General features: G+C 42.3%; 1 protein-coding gene across 1 annotated transcript; it reads right to left on the bottom strand.

Annotated features, from left to right (window-relative positions):
• Positions 1 to 8,639: 8,639 nt before the first annotated feature.
• Positions 8,640 to 10,306, bottom strand: PI3 (peptidase inhibitor 3). Its single transcript, XM_053574480.1, has 3 exons — positions 10,151 to 10,306; positions 9,032 to 9,307; positions 8,640 to 8,815 (listed from the first exon to the last, which is right to left on the bottom strand). The coding sequence occupies exons 1-2, from the start codon at positions 10,227 to 10,229 to the stop codon at positions 9,033 to 9,035; spliced, it is 354 nt and encodes a 117-aa protein (XP_053430455.1). The 5' UTR covers positions 10,230 to 10,306; the 3' UTR covers positions 8,640 to 8,815; position 9,032.

Below are 10,306 nucleotides of genomic sequence, written 5' to 3'. Positions count from 1 at the left end.
GAAGAAACATTAGTGTTAAACTATATGCTGGACCAAACCGACCTAACAGACATTTGAGGAAGATTTCAGCATTATTCACAATAGGCATTATATAGAAATAACATAAGTGGCCACTAAAAGATGAATGGATTAAAAATGTGGTATATATGCACAATGGACTTCTACTCAGCCCTTAAAAAACAACCAAGAAATTCTGTCATTTGCAGCATGGATGAACCTATTAATAAAAGACAAAAAGTCACTTCACTTTGTGTTATCTGCCAAATCAATAATCCTCAAGGGGCTTTGAGGGCAAAACTTGCCTCTCCAGCCCAGTGAAAGGGGACCTACCCCAACGAGGACTGACAGGCAAATTTCACCCAAATGCCTCCCTATAGAGGATTCAGATTTGAGTGCTTGTTAGTGTTTTGTTTTGTTTTGACACTTTTACTTGTTGGGTTGAAGCTTTCCCTTATAGCACTAGAAAGGCCATTGATGTTTCCCAAAGATTTCCAGAGGACCTCACACTGTTTCACAAAGATTTCTAGAGGATCCTCTCTGGGAGGCTCTCCAGTACCTGCTCAACTGGACTTCTCCTGCTGCAGCTCCTTCAGATAAGTCATTCAAACTACATCCTCATTTGCTCACCCCTTGATCAATCCCTTACTTGGAGCCACTTTAGCAGTCTAGGGAGCTGAATGGCATGACACAACATTCTGGGAAAGAGGACCTCATGCCACTGGTGAATCAGCTCCCAGCCCATTAGCCCAAATCAAGTTTGCTGCCCAACTTCCTCCCAAGCAGGGAACATACTGGGAGTGTGACATCCAAGTCTCCTAGGTGCTACCCCCTTACTGGAAAGGCTGCCTACCCATGTGAGTGCTTCCCCTAATTCCCCTTTTTGCCTTTACTGAAACAACAGCTATTGTTGGGGGTAGCCATAGGAAGTGCATCCCAGGGCCTGCAGCAGTCTTTGGCTGAGAGGCAGCACAAAGCCTGATGAAAACTAGCCATACACATACCCTCTTACAGGAACTCATATTGTGTAAGGTGATGGAGATGGAGATCACCTTACACAACACAAGAGCCTTTGATCTTCTAACTGTGAAGAAGAAGGCACCTGCTTGTTTGTAAAGGAAAGGTACTGCTTCCATGTTAACAAGTCAAGACAGAGTCAGGACAACCTCAATGCCTCTGGAGTCTGCCTCCAATCTTCTGGGCCTTGGTGGATGTCTATAATAATTCCTTTGGTCACTCCATCACTTTGCATCCTGGGAATTCTTTCGTATGAACCAATCCCCATAAATTTTTTTTTTTTTTGCAGTTTTTTTTGGCCGGGGCTGGGTTTGAACCCACCACCTCTGGCATATGGGGCTGGCGCCCTATTCCTTTGAGCCACAGGCACCGTCATAAGTTTTCTAACTAAATTTATTTCATCCCATCTCAAAGTCAGCAAGCTACAAATGGTCCTACATTCTCCACAAGTCCTCTTCTCACATATAGCTACAAGATCTACTAAAGACATATACTGAAGTCCCCTGGAGAGACCCCTGGAAAACCTGCAAGAGACTTCCCTCATAGGAACTTTGACCTTGCTCAGCTGGAAACGGCCAGAGGAGTTGGCACCGCTACCCAGCAATTTGGGCCTCTAAGATAGTGAGTGAGAAAATATTAGGTAGGAGGACAGGGGGAGGTTAGGAAGGAGGACAAAGGGAAGACCCCTAGGCCCTAATCTCAGGGCTGCCCACCTAAATTCTGTCTGATTCCTCACACCTGGGGAGGAGGGGACACTCTACCAATTTACAAATCAGAACTTAGCATGCCAACTACAAAAGTATGTAGAATACTCTGGGCCTAAAAACAGGTACAGTAGTCTTGAAGGTGACCTAGAACAGTCTTAAGACTAATTATCATGTCATTAGCTTAAATCAACATTGCAGTCCACATCCCACAAGGGGCTTTCACAGAAGCTTATGGAATGTCCACATGCACAGTGACCTCTGAATCATGGGGCAGGCCCAGACCAGGTGGTATACGAGATCTGACATCAACTTCATGAACTCATCATAGAAAAAGTGCTACATACCTCATTGCAAAATATCACTACAGTCACTTTCTTTTTTTAATTATTTTTTATTAAATTATAACTTTGTACATTGATGCATTTATGGAGGTCAGGGTACTGCTTCAATATACAATGTGAAATGCTTACATTGAACTAAGTAACACATCCAATAACAATTATACTCATTTCTTAATAGTTTTGAAATGTACCATTGCATCATGCACATTAGGTGAGGTCCTCCCAAATACTTTCCCTCCTCCAAGATCCCCCCTCCCCTCCACTCTCTCTCCTTTTCCCTTCTACTTTCTGGACTATAGTTAGGTTTTACCATTTGTATGAATGTGTAGGTTATTATATATTGATTTCATAGTAGTACTGAGTACATTGGATACTTTTCCCCCCCATTCTTGAGATACTTTACTAAGAAGAATATGTTCCAGCTCCATCCAGGTAAACATAAAAGATGTGAAGTCTCCATCTTTTATGGCTGCATAGTATTCCATGGTGCACATATAGCACAATTTGTTAATCCATTCATGAGTCAATGGGGCACTAGGGCTGTTTCCATGTCTTGGCTATTTTGAATTGGGCTGCAATAAACATTCTGGTGCAAATGTCTTTGTTGTAAAATACTTTGTAAAATACTGTTGTAAAATACATACCTAGTAGAGGAATTGAAGGATTGAAGGAATTGCAAGGGCTACTTTTACTTCCTTGACTGTTCTCCAAACTTCTTTCCAAAAAGGTCATATTAGCTACATTCCCACCAGCAGTGTAGAAGTGTTCCCTTCTCTCCACATCCATGCCAGCATCTGTAGTTCTGGGATTTTGTGATGTGAGCTAATTTTACTGGAGTTAGATGATATCGCAAAGTGGTTTTGCTTTGCATTTCTCTGATGATTAAGGATGATGAGCATTTTTTCATGTGTTTATAGGTCATGCACCTGTCTTCATCAGAGAAGTTTCTGTTCATGTCTCTTGTCCACATAGAAATGGGGTTATTTATTCTTTTCTTATTGATTAGTTTGAGTTCTCTGTAGTACAGTCACTTTCAAAGTACTCCCCTTGGGAAGATATGCACAGATGCCAATGTCTAGCCCACCCTTAAAGCACTTTTGGAACTCTTTTTCTGGCCATCAGTGCTGTTGTCATATACCCTTGATGTCCTGAATGGCACAAAATGTCTTCCTTTAATTATTTTCTTTATCATTGGGTAAAGAAAAAAGTCCTTTGGGGCCATACCATGTGGGTAGGGAGGGTGTTCCAGTACAGTTATTTGTTTACTGGATAAAAACTCCCTCACAGACAGTGCCTGTGAGCTGGTGCATTGTTGTGAAGTAAGAGCCACCTTTCTCATGCCATTCACATTCTACAGCAAGATTTTCAGTTAAGATTTTCTTGTTTCTCTCTCAACTTTTACTTGGTCTGCTTTGCTTCTCATAGTCAGCTGATGACTTTGATAGACAATTTGATGAATTTTTGCAATTTTCATCAGTCCTGCTCCTTACTGGCCACCCTGACTTCTCTTCATCCATGATGTTTCCTCTCCCCTCAGAAAAACGTTTAATCCATCTGACACTGCTGTTTTCTTCATGGTTTTATCCCTATAAACTTTGACTGACATGTGCTTAATTTCACTTCCATGCTTGCCAAGTTTAACAAGAAATTTAAGAGATGTTTGTTTGTTCTTTAAATCCAGCTCCAACATTCTCATGATGGCATGCAAAAATATGCAACAGCTATAAGGAACACCACTCAGCAAGAGACTGCCATATGTCAAGAACACAGCTGTGAGACACTGATATACCAAGGTTATGAAACTTTAACGAGTTGTTTGTACAGTGCTGCCAACATGAGTGCGTGGTGGCAATTGAGGTAAACTTAATTGTCAGATCTCATAAAAGAAAACTATTAGCCATAACCCATGCCTCTTTGCCTCTTTGGCTACTTGCCATGGCCCATTTACTATCTATGACAAACATATTTTCCTTCATAAATCTATACCTTGCTCTGTAAACCTATCTTTCTCTTCCTTGATAAATTTTGTTTTACACTTGACTTACTTTGGGGTTTCTAGTCATTTTTCAACCAAGAGCAGCACCCAAGAGCCAAGGATGCAGGCAGCTGCCCTGAAACCCAAGGAAAGGTCAACAAAACTTGTTATTTTCTTAAAGTTCTTGAAAAGATGTCACTCATGTAAAAAATAGACTTAAACTGTAACCATGTACCTGGTTTTCAGATTAACATTGCCCACATAGCATTAAGTTTGGCCTTAGGCAAATTTATTTAATAGCAATTCTAACCTGTATGTTATAGGTGGTATTCTCAATGTTTATTGGAGATAATGCTCCAAGGAGTTCTTGCTCACATCTTGTGAGCAGAGTGACTGCCCATTTGCTATCTGTTTAAGGATGTCTGTATAGCAAAGGATCTTGAAATATAGAGATAGTGACTTTCTCTGGAGCAAAAGACTATTGTGCTTACAGCCTTGTAAGACAGAAATTGAGGTTTCTCCATGCTTCCTTCCAAAAAGGTTGTATTAATTTGCAGTCCCACCAGCAGTATAAAAGTGTTCCCTTCTCTCCACATCCATGTCAGCATCTGCAGTTTTGAGACTTTGTGATGTGGGCCATTCTCAGTGGGGTTAGATGATATCTCAGGGTGGTTTTGATTTGCATTTCACTAATAATTAGGGATGATGAGTGAGCATATGTTTGTTAGCCATTCATCTGTCTTTGTTTTTTTCTCTTGAGACAGAGTCTTACTACGTCACCCTTGGTACAGAGCCGTGGCATCACAGCTCACAGCAACCTCAAACTCTTGGGCTCAAGTGAGTCTCTTGCCTCAGCCGCCCAAGTAGCTGGGACTATAGGTGCCCACCACAACGCCCAGCTATTTTTTTGTTGCAGTTGTCATTGCTGTTTAGCTGACTCAGCTACCCACTGAGCTACAGGTCCCACCCTCATCTGTCTTTTTTTTTTTTTTTTTGCAGTTTTTGACTGGGGCCGGGTTTGAACCCTCCATCTCCAATATATGGAGCCAGTGCCCTACTCCTTTGAGCTATGGGCACTGCCCCCTCATCTGTCTTCTTTAGAGAAGGTTCTATTCATCTCTCTTGCCCTTGTGGTATAAGGGATTGTTGGCTGTTTTTATGTTGCTTAATTTGAGTTCTCAGGAGATACTTTATTGTTAATGGGTTGCCTGTGAATTATTAAAGAATACTTGGTGATTAATGAAAATGAAAACACAACATACCAATACTTTATGAGATGTAGTGAAGAAGTGCTCAGAGGGAAATTTATACCTGTAAACACCTGCACTGAAAAAGAAGAAAGATTGGATACTAATAACCTTACTAATAACTTTACATGTAAGGGAAATAAGAAATACAAACTAAACCCAAAGCTAATAGAAGGAAGGAAATAATAAAATTAAGAAAGAAGATCAAAGAAATAGAGTCTAGACAAAAACTAATGAAAAATTTAATGCTCCCCTTTCCAAGTTTTATGTGTTTTCTTTCATTTTCTTGCCTTATTGCTCTATCTAGGACTTTCATTAAAAGCCTCCCTTGCAGCTAGAGATGATCATGAACTGAGCCAATGAGATGAAAGTAAAGAGTATAATTTCCAGGTCTTCTTTTTTTCTTTTTTTTTTTTTTTGAGACAGAGTCTCACTATGTCACCCTCAGTAGAGTGCTGTGGCATCACAGCTCACAACAACCTCAAACTCTTGGGCTTAAGTGATCCTCTTAGCAGTTGGGACTACAGGTGCCTGCCACAATACCCAGTTATTTTTTGGTCGCAATTGTTTAGCTGGCCCGGGCCAGGTTTGAACCCACCACCTTCGGTGTATGTGGCTGGAGCCTTAACCACTGTTCTCCAGGCACCAAGCCCAGGTCTTATCCTTATCCTTATCCTCCTCCTCCTCCTTCTCCTCCTTCATCTTCTTCTTCTTGCACATAAGCAATAGTTTAATGAAGCCATAATATTTGTAGAATTCTCAAATGATTACAATATAAAATCTATCATAAAAACTAGTAAAAGATACAAGGTAGAACATATTTTAATACTGGTGCAATGGCAATAGCAGCTTTGCAAATGTTTATCTATATGATTTCTATAACATTTTTCTTACAAACCTTTATTCCATAAGAATGGTCAAATCATTTAGAATAAATTGACAGAATACATGGTGTTTTATACTATTATGAACATTAAAAGTGCCCCATGAAATATTCTGTCACAAATACTTAGCCCAGGTCTTCTTCTTAAAGCCAAATCTCTTTCCACTCTTTCCTGATCCCATGAGACTGGACTATAAATGGAAGTTAGCCATCTACAGCCATGAAAATGAGGATAACATTCTTCAAGATACAAAAATCAACATCCAGAGAAATGGAAGAGCAACAAGGTAGAAGGATCAAGAGATGCTGAGAGGTCTTGAGTTGCTGAGCCATGTTGCTATCCACAGACTGCCCACATTGGCTGTTTCTTGAGAGAAAAAAAAAAAAGGCATCTTATTGGAGCCACTGTATTCCCCTCCCCCAGTCACTAAATCTTTACCCTAATTCCAATAAGAGCTAGTTATTTTGTTTTTGCAAATAGTGAATCTACAGTCTGAATCTTGTTTCTTGAATGATCCAAATTTTATTCCTTGTTTTGAAACTGACATTGATCTTAACCTGAATTAGACAAAACGATATCTGCTTCTGGTTTTTCTTTTATTTTCTAGGCCTAACTCTTTATTTTTCTAACAAAACCAGCATACTTGTTACTGTCACTTTTCAGTACTTTGTTACCCTCAAATTAATCTTCATTTTCAAATTTCTGTGGCCATTCACAAAATGATATTCTTTCACATGAACGTAAATATAATTTTTAAGTTCCTGAGCCTCCATCCCCACCCCAACCCTCACTCCCATAGAAAGAATGAGTTAGAATAGATTGAAGAGGGAAATATTGGCATCTATAGCACTCAGAGTCTTCCCATTTGGGAACACCATATGGATTTATGCAAGCCTTATGTACCTCTGAAAATTTCCATGGGTTTTCTTTTTAATGTTCTGGCTCCCTTTTGCTAAGTTTATTCACAGGAATGGTATGATTTTACTGATAGTATAAATAAGAAATGTTTTCTATGGCATTCTCTAACTGATTGTTGCTGGCATATGATAAAAATATAATTTATCGTCACCTACTATATGACTTCAATCTTTTTACAAAATGAGGGAAATTAGAGAAAATTTGTATAATGCCCATCTGAGAGGATTTTTATGAAAAATAAACATGACAGTACATATAATCTACTAGGCGTAGGATCTGAAATAAAGTAAATACTAAAAAGCACAAACCATTATTACTTTAATGTTTGTATGAATTTTATATGTGTCAGGCCAGAAACTTGGGCACCGCTCTTGCCTATACTCCAAGAAACCCTAGCACCAAAGTTCTATTGCAGTTCAGGCATTTTCTGAACAGTGGGGGAAAGCCAATGGCTCATGTGGGAAGAAAGGGCAAAGGGGTGCAGTGCTCATGTCCTTTCACCACAAGCCTGTGCTCCCCACTTCCACTCCCAGCAGGAGCCGAACATGAAAAGAAGAGTTGCTTCAAATACTAGAAGGGCAGAGTTAGACTGTTCTTTCCAGAATAATTATATTGAACCCCTTCAATTTAAACAGACAACTGAGGTTCAGAGTGGGATGGGCATTTGTCTGATGTCACTCAACAAGTTGGGAGGCAAATTTGGGATCAATATTCAGGTCGCCTGACTCTTAAGCCTGTGCTCACCCCATCTCACCCAAACTTTTCCTCCTTCTGAAGCTTTGGTCTTCTCTGAGAGCTTCCTTGTCCAAGGCCCCTGGGGCAGGTGGGTCAATAGCAGAGTGATGAGGTCATTCAAGTTTGCTCAGCACGTTCCTACCCCTGTCTTCACTGCTTGAATCTTCCCTGCCCTCAACTAGGATGTCTCCAGAGAATACTGTTCACTTAGTCATTGACACCAAAGTATCAAGGACTTGGTGTGTTTTGCTTCTTCATTCATATCTTAAAACAGAAATTGGGAAAAAATACTGTTTAACCTAAAGGAATGCTGTATCAATGGAGAAATCTCAGCCAACAACCAGTGAAATTCCCAGCATGTGTAATATAATTCTCTCTACGTCTGTGTGGAAGGGCACAGATCCTGTGAAAGCATTAAAGAAAAGGGAGGAGGGAACTATAGGGGTAGCCACACAGGTTGACTGGTCACAGTGGCAAAGCTGACAGTAGTCAGGTCAGGACTGATGGTGGATTGGAAAAGGAAGGACTTGCTTACAGTTTATGCAATGTTCTTTTGTTTGTTTTTTCATGTTTTTCCTGATGTTAGGCCAAAGGTAATATTTCCAGACTTCCATTTCCTGGTGAAACCCAATAGGGCAGGAACAAGAGTGCTTGGTCTGGTTAGTGGATGTCTAATATTAAGTCCTAGGAATGGGCCTCTTGTTGCTGCTCTACCCATGGGTCCCTTTCCCATCTCCATTGGGGAGAAGGAGTCCCAATTCTATGCCCACCTCCCCAGAGAAGGCAGGAACCCTGAAGTCATGGAAGCCAGAAACATATCGAGCAGAAAGGGATCTTTTTATTGGACAGTGGATGAGACAGACAGCTCAGGCTTGGGCATCCTGAATGAGAGGACAACTGGGCAGGAGGAGAAAGGGGAGGGCTCCAGGGATGGAGGAGCAGATGACAGCCTGCAGCCATGGGAACTGGACAGGCACACAAGGACAGGTTCCACCTGGTGGGAGAGAAGAGAGACATGAGACTCTGAAGGTCAAAGCACTCAGAGGCAGGCTCACCTCTCAGCACTCCCCTTACAGCCCCTGTGACCTTTCACCTCTCAGTCTTTCCTTCACCAGCCCACATCCTCCCACCCACCAACTAGGATTGTTTCCCACCATACAGCCTTCTTCTGAGTCTTCATGGGACCCCTCTTCCTCCAGCCCATGCTCACCTCATTGGGGTATCAGACAGATCTTCCCGCAAGAGCCCTCACAGCACTTCTTGGTCCCTGGGCACTGGGTGTCACTCCAGCAGCGGTTAGGGGGGTTAAGCATGGCGCAGCGAATCAGAATCTCGGGGCAGGAGCCAGGCTTAGTGGAGCCTGGACCCCTGACTGGACCTTTCCCTTTGACTAGCTCGTCAGCTTCTCCTGAAACTTGTCCTTTAAGGGGATCTTGTCTTTTCAATGGAACACGACCTTTGCCAGTGCCTTGACCTTTAGCAGGAACTGTGTAAAGAAGAAATGGGCCCACATCAAGACCCAGTATGCCTGCTTCAACTACTGCACCTTTCCCCAGGTCCAGCCATTGCCCACTGCAATGGCCCCCAAACCATGACCTCAGGTGGGAGAGGTGCACCCAGGTAGCTACACCCTCAGAAGGCTCTTCCCTTCTCTTTGGGGAAAGGCTTTACAGGAGTTCCCTTGAGTGTTTCTTCTCCCTTTTTCCAGAACAAGTCTCTCAGGAGCAGAGGCCAGACTAGGTTGACACCCAAAAGGGAGAGGACACCCTGTCATTTCTGAGGAAATTTAGTGGAGAGGGAAAGAGCCAGGAACCACATGCCAAGAGGCCTGAGCTCCATTCTAGGTCCGGAAATTGCCTTGACAATTCTTCTCACCTCTCTATGTTTCAGTTCCCTCCTTTTGTAAAGTAGGGGTCCTCAAACAACATGATTTCTCATGTCCTATTTCTCAACTTCCTCTTAGAGGACTAATTACTTAGGGATTTTCATGGAGCAGAAAAGTAGAAGACAGAGGTCACACCAGGGCCCAGAAGCTGGGGCATATCACTTTGTTGCATATTCTGCACATGCAGCAACACCAGAGGCCAAGGTCATCTAACAACATTTTTTCCACAACAGCCCTGATAGCTCAGTCACTGGGATAGAAAGTGCGTGGAATCTGTTGACCAACTTCCTGCTTTCTCTGAATGCAATGGCAATGGCCAGAAAGCCGAAGCATGGGCTCCAGTTCTGCTGACTGCTCCAGAAGCGCTCCCCGTCTAGAGCCAGGGGCTCCTGAAGAGCCTCTCCTTATCCCAAGCCAGCTCCATCAGATCACCTGCCTACTCACCTCCTTTGACAGCTGCCTCTACTGCTAGCGTCCCCAGGACGAAGAGCACCACCAGAACCAAGAAGCTGCTGGTCTTCATGTTGTCAGGAAGGTGTTTGACTAAGAGCTGGCATTAAGCCCAGCTTTATGTAGCTCCAACTCGGCGTGGCATCAGGG

This window comes from Nycticebus coucang, chromosome 21 (genome assembly GCF_027406575.1).
Source record: "Nycticebus coucang isolate mNycCou1 chromosome 21, mNycCou1.pri, whole genome shotgun sequence".
NCBI classification, from domain to species: domain Eukaryota; kingdom Metazoa; phylum Chordata; class Mammalia; order Primates; family Lorisidae; genus Nycticebus; species Nycticebus coucang.
This window is presented reverse-complemented; position numbering and strand designations above follow the sequence as displayed.